The sequence below is a fragment of the Populus alba genome, chromosome 6 (genome assembly GCF_005239225.2).
Source record: "Populus alba chromosome 6, ASM523922v2, whole genome shotgun sequence".
In the NCBI taxonomy this organism is placed as follows: Eukaryota; Viridiplantae; Streptophyta; class Magnoliopsida; order Malpighiales; family Salicaceae; genus Populus; species Populus alba.
This window is the reverse complement of record NC_133289.1, coordinates 697,172-713,678: the sequence shown is the minus strand read 5'-3', so window position 1 is coordinate 713,678 and position 16,507 is coordinate 697,172. Positions and strand designations below refer to the sequence as shown.

At 33.5% G+C, this 16,507-nt stretch overlaps 3 protein-coding genes and 1 pseudogene across 3 annotated transcripts; all 4 read left to right on the top strand.

Moving 5' to 3' along the window:
- The first annotated feature begins 1,634 nt into the window (after positions 1 to 1,634).
- LOC118058447 (uncharacterized) lies at positions 1,635 to 6,130 on the top strand. The gene is made up of 10 exons (XM_035071147.2): positions 1,635 to 1,791; positions 1,941 to 2,293; positions 2,894 to 3,138; positions 3,495 to 3,579; positions 3,678 to 3,863; positions 3,963 to 4,130; positions 4,227 to 4,442; positions 5,196 to 5,367; positions 5,453 to 5,624; positions 5,707 to 6,130. Exons 2-10 carry the CDS (start codon positions 1,958 to 1,960, stop codon positions 5,798 to 5,800), a joined length of 1,674 nt encoding a protein of 557 aa, XP_034927038.1. The 5' UTR covers positions 1,635 to 1,791; positions 1,941 to 1,957; the 3' UTR covers positions 5,801 to 6,130.
- A 1,110-nt stretch (positions 6,131 to 7,240) lies between these two features.
- LOC118058448 (UDP-glycosyltransferase 71K1-like) lies at positions 7,241 to 8,934 on the top strand. Its single transcript, XM_035071148.2, has one exon. It carries the CDS (start codon positions 7,358 to 7,360, stop codon positions 8,783 to 8,785), a length of 1,428 nt encoding a protein of 475 aa, XP_034927039.1. The 5' UTR covers positions 7,241 to 7,357; the 3' UTR covers positions 8,786 to 8,934.
- Positions 8,935 to 9,944: 1,010 nt separating this feature from the next.
- LOC118058487 (UDP-glycosyltransferase 71K2-like) lies at positions 9,945 to 11,914 on the top strand (annotated as a pseudogene).
- Positions 11,915 to 15,128: 3,214 nt separating this feature from the next.
- LOC118058449 (acyl-CoA--sterol O-acyltransferase 1) lies at positions 15,129 to 16,507 on the top strand. The gene has a single exon (XM_035071149.2). It carries the CDS (start codon positions 15,342 to 15,344, stop codon positions 16,479 to 16,481), a length of 1,140 nt encoding a protein of 379 aa, XP_034927040.1. The 5' UTR covers positions 15,129 to 15,341; the 3' UTR covers positions 16,482 to 16,507.

Here is a 16,507-nt window from a genome sequence, read left to right as displayed (position 1 = left end):
TCTAAAAATTATGGTAGTAAAGATGAACTCTATGAAAATTTTAGTTGTAAAGAACATTTTTTCCTCTCTATTTTTGTCACGTTGATCTCCTCTTTTTTAATTCTAAGTTGCAACCTTCATGATAAGATATCAAGAATAAAGACTAGGAGGTTACAGGCCTGAGAAAATATCTATTTGATCCCATCATATTTCCTTTAAACATCAAGACTCCTATCTTATTAGTTTCCTATCAGATCAAGAGACAACACCCATCCCATCATTCAAATTGTATTATAATTTTCATCTTGAAAACAATTTTATCTGACTTGAAGCTCTTCATAAAAGTTGCAACCTTGGATGTGTAGATGAATTTGGACTTTGAAATCATCTAATTGTGACATTTCAAGCTCAAGATATGCTCAAATAAATATCTAGTAAAGCAAATAATCTTGTTGCGAGTAGGATTCTGACTCAATTTTGCATGCCTGATTAGAATTTCAAATAAGATTAGATTTTTGCCTATAATACCTTTTTAAAAATCTAAATATGTGTACTTCAACTTTGATCAAGCCTACGCTTCTATTCTGTCACTCCAACTTGGTGAAAAAACCTATAGAAAAACCTAGATTCAAAATATAAAATATATAATTTTTTTATCTTTTAATAAGTAATTCATTAAGTCTCTTAAGCATGTTAAATTGATAAAATTACTTTTAATGAGCTCAAATAAGCTTAAAAATATATTAAAAAAAATATAATGTAAAAAGAATAAAAACATAGGTTTACAATTAAAAAAATTGAAAATTAAAAACAAGGAAAAAGAGGCTCACCGTTTATATGAACAGTGGCCGACCTTAAGTTTTCATCCCTGTTTTAATTTTAAACTTAATTTTATATAATTAGATTAAAAAAAATGCGATTAAAAACTTAAGAATAAAGGATAGGAGGTGACGCCCCTTAAGTTTTTTTAGTTTTTGTTAACGTTTTGGCAGAGGTAAATTCTAAGGGTATTTATATATTTTTTTCACGTGATGAATCTTATAATAATAATAATAATAATAATAATAATAATTTTATCTTCTACTTTTAAAATATGCATGGGCCATGATGATCTAAATAGTGTTTGATAACTATAATATATATGAAAAACCAAATTACAATGAATAGAAAATACCCAAATCATGCGAAAAATGCCCTTCTTAACACACTCATTTACATGTGAGATATAGTGTGAATTTTGTGTGCATCGATCTTATCAATAATGCAAAATAATGACTTTTGGAAAAACATTGTTCTGATGTATCATTTGGTTATTTTTATTTTTTATTTTCTAATTTTTTAAAAAAATATTTAATCTTCGTTAAAACTCAATCTAGTCTGGATAGTATATTGTTTATCATTAAATATAAAAATTTATATTATTAATAGTGGCTTTTCAAAAAGCCAATAACATGTTCATTGATTTTTTTAAAAAAAGTTATTTAAAAAAAATCACTTTTAATTGATGTGTAAATAAATTTGAAAATTCTTTTATCATAAATAAAAAATTATAATAATTTATTTAAAGGTAAGTTTATCAAACTCCCAATAGATTTTCGTAAGCTTTTCGTTTATTAATTCTAGACAAGTAAAAATAAAGCGATCCTTAAAATTAATTACCACTGTTAATATATTTAGGAATCAGGCAAGGGTAGAAGTGGGACTCAAAAGGTAAGAAACGACAAGTCGTTTTTCCTGAAGTCAGCTTAAGCTCTTTCAGTAGTCTAGACATCGGAAACATTTGGGGTTCTTCTCAAGATCACTGAATCAAAGGTTAGTTGTTTTCTCGAAACCCCTTTTGTTGTTTATCTTGAAATGTTATTTTTATTGATTAAAGTTTTGATTTTGATGTTTTAGAGCTTGAGATTTGATTAAATCTGCATAAACTGAGCTTGTCTTTTGTTTTCAACGTGTTATAACAGTGAAGGAAGAAAATATAATGAAAAACAAGAGAGAAGAAGATGATATGGGGAGTGAAGAAAGTGGAAGTGTTTTAAAGAGGCAGAGAGTGGATGAGCAGTCCTCAGCTTCTGGTATTGGAAACCCACTTGTCCCTTACAATGATGTGGATGATGAAGACGAGGACTTCGAAAGGGGGAAAACAATTAATGGTGTTGGGGTGGAGGGGAGTAATACACAAGTTGTTGCGGCGGAGAATGGTGAGGATGAGGAGGAGGAAGAGGATGTGTATGGACAAGGGGATAGTTTGGAAAGGAGGAAGAGTCAATTTGAGCCTCGTGAAGATTGCCCGTATTTGGATACTGTTAATCGACAGGTAAAGATTGCATCTTTTGTGAATATTTTATGTGCGGGTTTATATGTAGTAAATTGTGTTATCTAGGAGATAACATGGATTTTTGTTTACATGAGGTTACATGTATGTTGTTGTGCATAAATGTGTTAAATATGTGTTTTCTTGGATGATATATGTGGTTTTGTTAGTTTATGTGTGTGTTTGTGTATTTAAATGTGTGGAAGGATGCATTTTGTTGGATAATTTGTGTAGTTATTTTGTAGTTTGTAGGCAAAAGTGTGTTATCTGATTCATTTTTCTGGTTGATATACGTGGCTTTTTGTTTGTGTAATTGTGTGTTCGTGTGTGTACATGGATATGCTTAGGATGCATTTTTTGGGTTGATATATTTGGGATCTTGTTTGTGTAGTTCTTTGTCTACATAAACGTATTAAAAAGGTGCTTTTCCCCCCATAAAACATACATGGCTTCTTTTTGTGCAGTCATGTTCATGTTTGTTTAAATAAATATTTGAAGGAGACATTTATTTGGATGATATATATGGGTTTTGGTTTATCTATGTTTATGTGTTTGCATGCTTAAAATATGGTTTTGATGATTATTTTTTTTTGGGTTTTGCAGGTGTTGGATTTTGATTTCGAGAAATTTTGCTCTGTTTCTCTGTCGAATTTGAATGTGTATGCATGTTTAGTTTGTGGGAAGTATTACCAAGGAAGAGGGAAGAAATCCCATGCTTATACTCATAGTCTTGAAGCAGGACACCATGTGTACATCAATCTTAGGACAGAGAAGGTTTATTGTCTTCCTGATGGATATGAGATTATTGACCCATCACTTGATGACATACGACATGTTCTCAATCCAAGGTCTCTCTCTCATGCTCTCAGTGTGTGTGTGGTGCATTATACATTTTCTTTGGCCTCAGGGTTTATGTTATTATTTGATGTTGGAGCTTTTTTGGGAAAATAGATATTTCCTTGGTTAATTTTATTTTTTCCTAGTTTATATTTGAAGGGAATAGCCTTTTGGTAGACATGGATGAATAAAAGTTGAATATTTTGAGTCTCCTCATAGCTAGTGTGTTCTTGATCTTTGAGGGTTGACTTGTTACAAACCCCATTATCCTTGTCTCCCGTCTGTCTCCAGTGTTATTGATTTCATTTCCTTTCAATTCTATTACATAAATTTACTAACTTTCAGGAACTTCGCATCATCCATGCAGATTTACCAGGGATCAAGTTGGACAGATTGACAAAAACAGGCAATGGTCCAGGGCACTTGATGGGTCTGATTACCTTCCTGGAATGGTAACCATCTCCCCTCAGGATACAACTTAGTTTTGCAATAAGATGCAGATTTTGGGCCTTTTACATTGTTAACTATGTTGCTTGATTTTAACCTTCAGGTGGGTCTGAATAACATCAAGGAAACTGATTTTGTGAATGTAACAATTCAGTCTCTAATGAGAGTTACACCCTTAAGGAATTTCTTCCTTATCCCTGAAAACTATCAGCATTGTAAGTCTCCTCTTGTTCAACGCTTTGGAGAACTCATGCGTAAAATATGGCATGCTCGGAACTTTAAAGGACAGGTTTGATCCTTTGGTTATTTCTATGAAGTTATGGTTTTCCAATGTTCAACTTGTGTTTCCTCATTTAATTTTCTTATCCATTTTCTTGGGAATTTTCAGGTGAGTCCACATGAATTTCTCCAGGCAGTTATGAAAGTTAGTAAGAAACGGTTTCGAATAGGACAACAGTCTGATCCTGTGGAGTTCATGGCATGGCTTCTTAATACCCTGCATGCAAATCTTAGAACTTCAAAGAAAAATAACAGTATCATTTATGAGTGCTTTCAGGTGCTAGCTACTGTTCCAATACTTTCTAATCTGTTATACAGTTTGCTTGCTAATATTATTTATCTCAGTGGTGCTTATCTAAACTTGACTTGGCAGGGTGAGTTGGAGGTTATTAAAGAGAGTCCTAACAAAGCTATCACTGAGAAGAAACAAAATGCTGATGATCAAAATTCTGATCAAAGAATTACTGATGGTGGAACTAAACATGATATTTTCACGGAAACTTCTGGAATGCAATTCTTAATGCTTGGACTGGATTTGCCACCACCTCCTCTGTTTAAAGATGTAATGGAGAAGAATATAATACCTCAGGTAATTATGCATTATGTGTTAGCTAGCCTGAAAATATTAATAACTTGATCTATATCTTTTTAAAGAGGTGATGCCAAAACACTCTCTAGCTGAGCTAGTGCGCTAGTTGGCTTTATCCTGCAATATCTTTGGTGTTATTGAGATTCTGCCTTAAGCACTGCATCATGTTTAATGCCTTTACCCAATGAAATGATTAAAAAAAAAAAAACAGATGCTTGGTTAGATCCATAGAAGTGAATTTAGACACTGCTGCTTTGGGTAGAGAAACATTTGGTTGATTCTTTTTGCCAGATCTATAAATAAGTGAAAAGTCCTAGCTCATGCCTCCATTATCCCTGGCAATCAAGGGTTTGCTATTGACCATGGGATAGAACATAATTCAGTTTTCTATTCTTCAGTTTCTTTTGTTTTATTCATCTGTTGAGAAGAAGTGCTAATTTCTATTCTCGCTTCAACTCCTAGTTTAGTGCTTTTGTTGGTTGCCATGCAAGTCTATATTTTGCTCAATTGGTTAAATTAAAACCTTATTGAATTGGGCTTTAGATGAAAGCTGAATTAACTGCAGTATTCAAGTTTGGATTTACAGTTTATATTTGTGTGTATGTGATGATCACATGTGACCCAGAAATGCGGGCTGTGTCTTTGGGCTTATTTATACTGGACTTTTTTTTCCTTTTGCGTAAATTGACTAAATTCCACTTGTGATTTTCCTCTTCTTGGTGAAGACATTTTTTACTTATGCTATTGTTTCAGGTTCCTCTGTTCAATATACTGAAGAAATTTGATGGTGATACTGTGACTGAAGTTGTTCGTCCTCGTGTTGCCCGGATGAAATATCGTGTCACCAGATTGCCACGATATTTAATACTACATATGCAGCGATTTAAAAAGAACAACTTTTTCATCGAGAAGAATCCCACCTTGGGTAATCCTGGACACTAACAGTGAATTTAACCTAGAACTTGGTTTGGTTTTGCATTATCCATTGCTAATTGTTGTTATCGTTACAGTCAACTTTCCTGTGAAGAACTTGGAATTGAAAGATTTTATTCCTTTGCCAATGCCTAAAGAAAATGAGAGATTGCGCTCGAAGTATGATTTGATTGCGAACATTGTCCATGATGGAAAGCCTAATGAGGGGTTCTACAGGGTTTTTGTGCAGCGGAAGTCAGAAGAGCTATGGTAATTCTATTTCTAATCCACTGGTATGGTTGTGAATGAAAGTAGTAATTATATAACATATCTGACGATCAATGCTGTGCAGGTATGAGATGCAGGATCTGCATGTTTCTGAAACCCTTCCTCAGATGGTTGCGCTCTCTGAGGCATATGTGCAGATATATGAGCAGCAGCAGTAGCATTGGAGGTTAGAAGTCCTATTGTTGCTCCATCATCATACTGTTTTTAGGTGCAAGTAACAAGAGTTTTCCCTTCTGTAAATGGTTGTCGGAAGATCAGATGAGATGGCATTGTTGTTTGATTGGCACCTGTCTGATTTACAAAGCTTAGCAAAATACGAAGTTTCATAGAAAACAAGGCTGTAGTTTTGCTGTTTCATATCGTTGAAGGAATGAACAGTTTTGTTACTAAAAACTATCCATCTATTGCAGCAGGAAACTTAAATACTCAATACTTTCCCCGAGTTGTAGATTGCTTACAAATGCTCAAGTAAAACAGTTTAAGTATCACTCCTTGCCTTGTTGGTGCGGGAAATCACTCGGTTATGATTTACTTGGGTGATTCAGATAGTGACTATGGTTTGGTTGTCCTGCGTTGTGTTCGTCTTTGCTCTGTAGGGCTCAAAACTGAGTACGTGGATATGCAGGCGCTCTGGTTTGTTGATTGTTGCCCAGTTCGTCTGGTAGTAATGTCATGAAAAACAATATTCTTAGGTTTCTCTTGCTCTCAACTTCTCTTTGGAGGTATAGAATTGGTATTGGAGTCTTATGAGAGTTTTACTATAAAACCAATCGGTCTCTATGGTGATATTTTCCAACATCTTACACCTCTATGAGATCAACTTTTACACTATTAATCATTTTTTCCGATTAAAAGGATGTTTATTTTATGTATAATATTGTATAAAATACAAAATATTATACATGAGATGATACAAAAAAAAAAAAAAAATGTTTGGTTGAAAAGAGAAGAAAAATCATTTCAAAGTTTTAGGATGAATTTCTGCAAGCTCAAGGAATGTCTTCTTTGTTTTTCACCATCGTCGTCTTTTTCATCCCGAAATAATAAAACATTTTATTTTTATATCAATTTATACACTAGCTGAATCAATAAATAATTTATTAGGATTCTAGAATTTATTTATCCACTACCGCTACCATACTTATGTGTTTTTCTTTGAATTATTGGCCCTCTTTTATTCCTCTCCACAAAGATAAAGGGGGACCAAACAATTACCACCTCCACATTGATGGGCAAGATTTTCTTTCTGAAATATCATGTAGCATTCCCACTTCCGGCCAAACCTTAGTCACCAAATACCACAAATGTAACTATCAACTAATCAACCCTTATCGTACCTCTCTCGGCATCTTAGCTTCTGATCTTGAACACATTTTTATGTTTCTAAATTGGATTCGTTTTTCTTATATACTTTACAAGTACTGTAATATATATTTCATAATTTTAGCTGCTTAGATATCTTCCTCGAATTCGTTTCCACCGTCATATGACCCTCATCTGATGGTGGGAAAAATTCGAAGCAGCAATTCGAGATAAGGTTTTTCGGAGTTTTTTTTTTTTTTTTCTAAGATAAAATAATATATTGTCATTATGTACTACTAGCACTGTGGCACGTGATGGTTTGTGGCTTTGATATTGAGCCATTATAAGGCAAGCGTGGATCACTCCAGCAAATCAATAAGTTGGCATCACAAAATCACCACAAAACCTCCAAAATGAAGAAAGCACAGCTAGTGTTCATCCCTTCACCTGGAGTTGGCCACCTTGTATCAACTGCTCAGTTTGCAAAGCTGGTTCTTGATAGAAATGACAGTTTCTTGATAACCATGCTTGTCATCAACAATCCACATGCTGAGAGCATAAGCAAGTACATCGAATCACTTGCCTCAGCCCATACACAAATCAAGTTCATCGCCCTTCCTGAGACCATAGCTCCACCTTCTGCAGAAGCTTTAGCTGTGAGCACTGAACATGCTTTTAGTAGTTACATCAATGATCACAAAACCATTGTAAGAGATGCTATCGTTAGCCAAGTGATGGCCAATAACCCTGCTCCCATTGCTAGTGTTGTTTTTGATTTGTTTTGCACTGCCTTTATTGATGTTGCAAGAGAACTTGGGGTCCCTTCTCATGTTTTTTTCACTTCTGGTGCTGCCTTTCTTGGCTTGATGTTTTACCTTTCAGACAGGGAAGAGTATGGCCAGCCTAAGTTTAGATCTACTGACCCTGACTATATCATCCCTTTCTATGCAAATCCTGTGCCTTACCGTGTTTTGCCGTTACTGCACAACGATAAGGGATATGAAACATTTGCATACCATGGAAGGAAGTTCAAAGATGCCAATGGCATCATTATTAACACATTTTCAGAGGTTGAGTCTCATGTAGTTCATGCTCTTTTGGCTAGAGATGATATACCACCAATTTTCAATGTCGGGCCAGTGATTGATCACAGGGGAAAGAGTTTGTCAGGATCAGATGCTGTTAAGCGTGACGAGATCATCAAATGGCTTGGTGATCAACCTGAAAAATCAGTGGTGTTTTTGTGCTTTGGAAGTGGAGGAGGCTTTGATGAGGCTCAGCTGAAAGAGATTGCAATCGGGCTCGAGAAGAGTGGACGCCGATTCTTATGGTCCATTGGATTGAAACCCTCCAAGGGGCAGATGCATGCTAGTTATTTTGACAACTATGGAGAAATCTTGCCAGAGGGATTCTTGGAAAGGACTAAAAATATTGGCATGCTATGTGGATGGGCACCTCAAGTAGAAATCTTGGCACATAGAGCAGTAGGTGCTTTTGTGTCACACTGTGGATGGAACTCAACTTTGGAGACCTTATGGTATGGTGTGCCTATCATAACCTGGCCATTATATGGTGAGCAACATATCAACGCATTTCAGCTGGTGAAGGACTTGGGATTACCAGTGGAATTGACTTTGGATTTTAGGAGAGATTGTCCCACAGATTTTGTCAAGGCAGAGGACATAACAAAAGCTGTGAAAACCATGATGGAGCAAGGAGGTGAACTTAGAAACAAGGCCAAAGCAACCAGTGAAATGGCCCAGAAAGCTGTGGAGGAGGGTGGATCTTCATATGTTGCTTTAGGAAAGTTGATTGATCAATGGTTAGAAAACAAGCCTTGAAGAGCTTAATTTTCATCAATGATCATCACTTCCTATTATGGTTTAATCTCATTTTCATAGTAAGTTACAGTATTGTGTTCTGATTTTGTATGCATTAGTCTCTTAATTAAGCGGAGGCCTTGTAGAAAGGCCATCCCTTTTCTGTTTTTTCTCTGGTAGCATGGATAATTTGTAGGGGTAACTCTCGGATTTTATTAGAGGTTGAGATTTAGATATAAAATCCACTAAAAAAAACTATAAAAAATAAAAAATTATATTTTTTTATGATTGAATTTTATACATAAATAAATTATATCCAATCTCAGGCATAAAAACTAAAACAAACAACACTCGAATCAAGAAATATGATCCTGCTGCATTTGAGGTCTTGGCTCAGCGGTTGAAGGGACTTGTTCCTTTCCTCTGCATCATGGGTTCAAACCTCATCGTGCACGCCTGTCACCCCTGCGGTGCTTTACATGCTCATTGGATTTGCAGGATATTCAGTGAGTCGTGAGATTAGTTGTGGTGCGCGCAAGCTGGTCCGGACACCAACGTAAATAAAAAAAAAAAAAAAAAGAAATATGATCCTGCTGCAACCTGTGTCTTCTTTATGAACAAACAAACAAACAAAAAGTACTAAAGGTACTCAGTGCTAGCATTGATCACCCCAACCACTGAGTACGTTCAGATCAAATGTTTGCTAAATGCCAAAGAGCACTGCATGTGAGGTGACCTACTGTTCTCAAAATATACACAAATAATTTTTAATATAAAACAATATTTTAAAATTTTTAAAAAACCACAGCTTTAACTAATATTTCCAAACACTCTCAATTCGACACAAATACCAAGGAATGCATTTCTCGAATTTTCTTGCATGATAAACCATTCAATTTTATTTTTGTCGGTGACATTAATGGCAAGAGAAAGTTCATGGTTGATTTTGGTTAATATCATGAAATAAAAATGATAAATGTAAAAGAGACAAAACATATTTGATTATAAAATATATAAAATAAATATATTTTTAATTTTTTTTGAGTGAATTTATATTTTTTTAAAATATAAAAACATGGATGTGTCTTATATATCTTTTCTGACTCGAGATAATAACTAATAAAAATAATAATTTATTCAAACCCAATAGATATTGAATATATAAAACCAATTTGAATAGATGAGGTTTTTGTTTCCTTTTAATAGTTATTTTTAAATTAATAATAGATAAAATATAAATATTATTAAATTTGACTTGAAATCTAATTAAAAAATATCTATGATTAATCTAATTTTAGAAATAGACATCTTCAAATATAATAAATAGAAATAGATATCTTGAAATAGAATAAAAATTCAAATATTTCTTTTTCATTGAACATAGTAAAATCACAAATAGAATTTTTTTAAAGAAAAAAAAAACAGAGAAAGAGAGAAAGTTTAAATGTCGCCTAATTTTTATTATAAGGAAATTCATTGATTCTTCTTCTAATTTAGGATAATGACAAGATTTTTATGTCATTATAAGTTTCCATTAAATTATCTTAGGTATATTTTCCATTACACAAAAAATATAAATACAAATAAATTGTACAAAATTTTCATATCTCCAATCTCAACCAATCATTAACGTTTTTAAAATATACAATTCACTATATTTTATTTACCGCATCTATATGTTAATTAAAATGTAATTTGTTTTTAAAAAAAATGATTTTTTTTTTTGAAAATAGGACTCTTTCAACAATGTATTTCCTTCGAAGTGAGGACGACATCTTTTGACTTCTTCTTGGTTCCCCATGAATTTTTGTCGGAAAAAACAGTCCTCGCTATAATTATTGTAAAGAAAAAATTAATTAAAATCTTAGTAGGTACTTAATATTTTTTTTAGAGTTATTTGTTTCTGTATTTTAAAATTATTTTTATAAAACTTTCAATTATTTTTATTTATTTTGAATTAATATATTTTTAATGTTTTTAAATTATTTTGATGTATTAATGTTAAAAATAATTTTTAAAAAATAAAAAAAATAATTAACATATATTTTAACACAAAAAATTATTTAAATAACAACTAAAATTACAATCTCAAACAACTGGCAACACTCAATATGTGGAAATCAATATATTCTCAAACATTATTCAGAGTAAAGGAGCATTGAATTCCCACTAGATCTAGCATCTATTATAACTCAGTCCCAAATTGTTTGTCCACCAAAGAGCACAAAGGAGTAAAAAACCTTACATATCCTCCAAAAATGGCACCCAAGAAATTAAGCCCTGGTCTTTGTCCCATCACCAGGGATTGATCACCTTGTATGATCAGTCATGGAGTTTGCAAAACGTTTGCTTGAAAGAGATGAAAGTTTCTCCACCACAATGCTTCTTATGTCACCACCATTTGCACATAATGCTGCGACATATGTTGAGAAACTTCAATGCATCTCATCCTGAGTTTCAATTCCTAGGTCTTCCTTCTGTGACCCCACCACCCCTAGAAGATGTTCTAGCTTGTCCTGAACATTTTGTTTCAATTTTCGTTGCTGATCATAGAGACCATGTTAAGGATGCAATTTTCAACGATGCTTTGTCCAACAAGTCACCTGGTTTGGTTCTTGATTTGCTATATTTTCTTGGCTTCTGGTGCTGCTTTTCTCGGTTCTATGCTTTACCTTCCTGATAAGTTTGACAAGGGAGGGATCACCTTCAACCAACTGATCCTGACTCTATCATCCCTGGTTACATGAACCCATTCCCTCCAAGGTTTTGCCAAGTTTGGTGTTCCATGATGGAGGGTACTCAACTTTTGTGGGCCATGCTAGAAAATTCAAGGAGGTAAAGGGTATTATTGTGAATACATTTGGTGAAGTAGAATCCTATATATGCTGTTGACTATCTTGATGGTGAGGCAAGTGTACACTGTGGGGCCAGTGGTTTATCACAAGGGCAACAGTCCAGTAGCTGATGGGAACCAACGTGATGAGATCATGAAGTTTCTTGATTCTTGTGGTGTTCTTGCGCTTTGGAAGTCAGGGGAGCTTGAGTGAACCGCAAGTGAAAGAGATTGCACTTGGGTTCTAGCAAAGTAGACAAAGGTTCTTGAGGACTATAGAAAGGATGCTAGTGATGTGTAGAAGGCAGACAAAATAGCAAAAGCTGTGAAAGATGTGATTGAAGGTTCTAGTGAGGTAAAAAGCAAGGTCAAAGCAATGAGTGAAATTGAAAGGAAAGCTTTGTTGGAAGGTGAATCTTCATTTGTGGCATTTGAAACCTTGGTTAGTGTTTTGTCAGCAAACAAGGCTTGAAGAGGTTGTTTACCATGTTAATCTTGACATGTTTAGGTTCTTGTGGGATGGCGATGTTAGTGCTATGAATTTTTAATTTTATTTTATATTCGAGAGTATAGTAGTAGTTATATTTTAAAATGTTTTTCACTTAAAAATAAATTAAAATAATATTTTTTTTTTATTTTTAAAAAATTATTTTTAATATTAACACATTAAAACAATTAAAAAATATAAAAAATTAATTTTAAAATAAAAAAATTCAAATTTTACCCAACCCACTTGAAACATAACATCATACTGGGGCTTATATTCTTAATACTCTCTTCAATAAAATCATCTCCAATATATCAAGAAAATTTAAAACTTATCAATCATTTAAAATATTTTGTCTTCATCTGCTATCTATCTTCTTTGTCATGCTTGCGTTTGTAAGTATTACATTATCCATGAAATGTAAATGAGTGGTACTGAATGGTCAATGAGTCTTACACACACACACACACACACAAATGCTTGGGACAAATAGCTGACAATTAATTGTGCTGCCTGGAGATGAATCTTGCTATTTGAATATTCGGGGCATTAACCTTTGCCACATTCTTTAGATATGCAATGCAACACGAGGATCTTACAAGAAAAAAACACAGAAGCACAAATTCTTGAACTTGAAATCTTTAGTAGAAATCCTAATTCATAATTATGCTTGAATTTGTTGAGCTTTGAGTAAAACATGGAGAATATGATCTTACTTTAATAGTGCTTACCCCATAACTTGTCACGATCATCAATTGGGTTTTGATTGATGGGTTTTGGATAAAAATTATTAAAAAAAAATCATGGGATTTAACTTGATCGTGTCATACTCAAATTTAACCGAGTAGTAAAACAACTGCTTAAAACAAGATTCTGAGTCGAAATGTCACCGAACCAATAACTCACCAAATTAAACCTGTTTTAATACAACTATACTTCAAACATCAGGGCATTGCGTTTCCTCCACCATATAAAACCTAGCAATTACATATCAACTAACTTCTTCAAATAATATAAGATTTTATTTTTATGTAATTTCTCCACTGGCCTGACGTTTATGTAACACAGGAGGATTATTTCCATTAAGCCCAACGCCTGTCATGACTCCCACCAAACCAAAACCGAACATGAACGGGACAGCATTAAAAAAAAAAAAAAAACCACTATGCCGTTAGGTGTTTTTACTGTTTACTTTAAACTAAATATTAGTGTTTTGTTAGATTTTTAATTTGATTCTTATTTTTTTATATATAATTAAACCTTTTTAAAACCAAGTTAATAACCAATTAATTCTTTTTTTTTTTTAAGAAATAAATTAAAAAAAAAAAGACCAAAATAAAAAACACATAAAATATGTAACAACTTCAAACATAGTACAAAAACTTAAGTTTGATCCATATCTTTTTGAATTAATATGTATTAGGTTCCTAAGATTTTGGTTATTAAAATTCATTTTCTAGTCTTTTTTTTTTTTGTGAGAAAAGATCATTAGATTTTAATATAAAAAGAGAGTTTTCATTGATGCTAATTTTGACTGTATAAACAATTCTAGTGTCAATTGGTTTTTTATTTTTTAATTGAGTATTATTTTTTTTATTAATTTTAACCTTTAAAAAAAAAAACAATAGCAATCAAGTAACAAACACAAATGAACCAACCTTATAAATGCACGGATTTTTGTTCTTGAGAAATAATTAAAAGCCTCACACCTAGAGGCTAGTACATTTTTCTCCTTTACCACCTTAACTTGGTTAACGATTGCTCAATGATTTTCCTAATCAACACAAACAAAAATAGCCGACCCCCCTTTTTTTTTTTCAAAAGAAATTCCCCAAGAATTAATTCATAGCATTCCCATAATAAGAAATTTAATCGCACTATTTCCAATTTTTATTAGACCATTTGTCTTCTTCTTATAAATGTTAGGATATCCTTTACAGACTATTCATATATAAAATAATGGATTAATTGTGGAATTTTTGTCTCGTTGATACTCTAACCAAATCCCAAAAATAATGATGATATTAACAATTAAAATTCCTTTGCCGAGAATTTAATATATTACAGTGTGTGCACAATGAAAACAACCTTCTTTCAAATAATATATTCCCACCCTAATTTTTATTTTTAAAAGTTTTAGACTTAAACTATGTTACACGTACAATCTTGATATACTCAGATAATTTTCTTCAATGAAACAGGTAATTTTGTTCATCTCTGTATTCTGGTTTAGTCAATAAAGATTCTCGACTATTATCTAAAAAACATGTATAAATCCTTTGAATTCCTAATAAATTAAAGCCTAAAAATCTTCGAATGGAAATTGAAAATCTAACTCTTGTGTTTTGTCAGAACACAATTCTTAGCTTGATTGTGCACGATCATGGCTATTAATTAATTACTTGGATATATAAGAATAGAATTGCTGATGTGATCTTTATTTTCCCTACACGACTCTTTTTAGCTCTAGAATCGTGTGCCTATCCCTTCGTCTTGATGCCCTCTCTCTTTTTATCCTTTCCTTTTCCAAAAGGATATGGAACACACCGGGGCCCGGGCAACCTACAATGTATAAAGCAATTGAAAAGGGCATTCAGTGTGATGGAGATGTAGCTTTATATTAAGAGATAAAAATAACTATCATTATGTTATGTTATTTGTCATCAAAATTAATGAAAATACATAAGATAATCTACACATAATTAAGCTCAGATTTTATATATTTATAACTACGTATACCCTTCGTTAGAGGATAAAAAGAACGAGAAAATTAAGATTCTAATTAAAGCTTGATATACTGCGATTTAATATTCAGTTTTGACAAGTTACAAGTCTTAAATTACTTCGCATATGACAAGTTTTGAAAAACATTCTGTCTTTTTTTCTGCAATTTCCTTTTATTTTAAATATATAAAAGCATAATTTTATCAAACACAAATCAGGTAAAAAAAAAGATTCGAAACACTACTTTTGTTAAGATCAACAGCCGACAAGTAGTATGGACACAAAAAAGAGGCCATGGTGTAAAGAAAAATCTTTAGCACACATCAATTCAGTAAAGTAAACAGAAGAAAAATCTTGAATGCGGTTGGCTGTCCGTCTTGGATTCATATCAAATCATTTAAAGCACATGGTGAATGGGCCACAGTAAATAAAATATATCAAGAACATATGCTGTCTGGTAAGGATGGTTCTTGCAACTTGAAGGTGCTCTAGACGCATAGTCTCCTCACAATTTGAGGAAACATAGATTGAAAATGGGAGGTGGCTTGCCCAACTTCCTCATGGTATGGATGCTTGTCTTAGCCCTACTTTGCTACTGTCACAAAATAGGTAAGTTCATCGACAAAGGAACAGCTAGGCTCTTCGCTATCCTCCCAGTCATATGCATATTTCTTGTCCTTCCTCTCTATATCTCTGTCTTCAATCTTAGAGCTCTTTCTTCTTTCTTCCTCTCATGGCTTGCAAACTTCAAGCTTCTTCTCTTTGCCTTAGACCAGGGCCCTTTATCACCCCAACCACCCCTCTCTTTGCCACATTTTATTGCCTTAGCTTGCCTTCCCATCAAGATTCAACAAAACCCTCCACCAAATCTATCACCTCATAGTCGAGAGCTTGTAAATGTTAATGATAATCAAGATCTTGAGAAGCTTGTAAATGTTGAAGACAATGATACTGATACCCCATCTCAAGAAGTCCCCAGAAAAGGCCTTAGTAGACCTCTAAGATATTTCATAAAGTTTCTACTACTGGTCTTATTTGGTTACATGTACACCAAAGAAGAATATATCCATTCAAAAATCATATTGCTAGTCTATGTTATCCACATTTATATCGGTCTAGAATTCATCTTAGCCATGGTTGGAGCCGTAGCTCGAGCCTTCCTCGGTATAGAACTCGAGCCACAGTTTGATGAGCCATACCTGGCTAGCTCATTGCAAGACTTTTGGGGCAAAAGATGGAACCTGATGGTGACTAGTGTCCTACACCCTGCAGTATTCAATCCTGTGAGATCCATTTTTAGCCGTTTTATGACAAAAAAATGGACCCCATTACCAGCTGCGATCGCATCATTTTTGGTTTCTGGCATCATGCACGAGCTGATTTTCTATCACATTGGACGCCGAAAGCCAACTTGGGAGGTCACCTGCTTCTTTCTCTTGCACGGTGTTTGCTTGACTATTGAAATTGCTATCAAGAGGGAATTAAACTGTTCATGGGGATTGCCTAGGGTGGTGGCAGCACCACTTGTGGTGGGGTTTGTGGTGGCTACTGCCATTTGGTTGTTCATGCCGACAGTGGTACGTTGCAAGATTGATGTTGAGGCAAGAATGGAAATAATTGATTTCATTAATTTTGTGAAAGGTGCATATATCTACTTGAAAAATGTATTGTGAAAAATAAATAAATATTTTATATATTA

Bases quoted from the DNA above. Each gene is read 5' to 3' on its own strand.
- LOC118058448 (XM_035071148.2), top strand. From the start codon at position 7,358: ATGAAGAAAGCACAGCTAGTGTTCATCCCTTCACCTGGAGTTGGCCAC.
- LOC118058449 (XM_035071149.2), top strand. From the start codon at position 15,342: ATGGGAGGTGGCTTGCCCAACTTCCTCATGGTATGGATGCTTGTCTTA.
- LOC118058447 (XM_035071147.2), top strand. From the start codon at position 1,958: ATGAAAAACAAGAGAGAAGAAGATGATATGGGGAGTGAAGAAAGTGGA. The intron at 3,580-3,677 runs GTAACCATCTCC...TTTAACCTTCAG, and splicing joins CTGATTACCTTCCTGGAATG to GTGGGTCTGAATAACATCAA. The intron at 4,131-4,226 runs GTGCTAGCTACT...TTGACTTGGCAG, and splicing joins TCATTTATGAGTGCTTTCAG to GGTGAGTTGGAGGTTATTAA.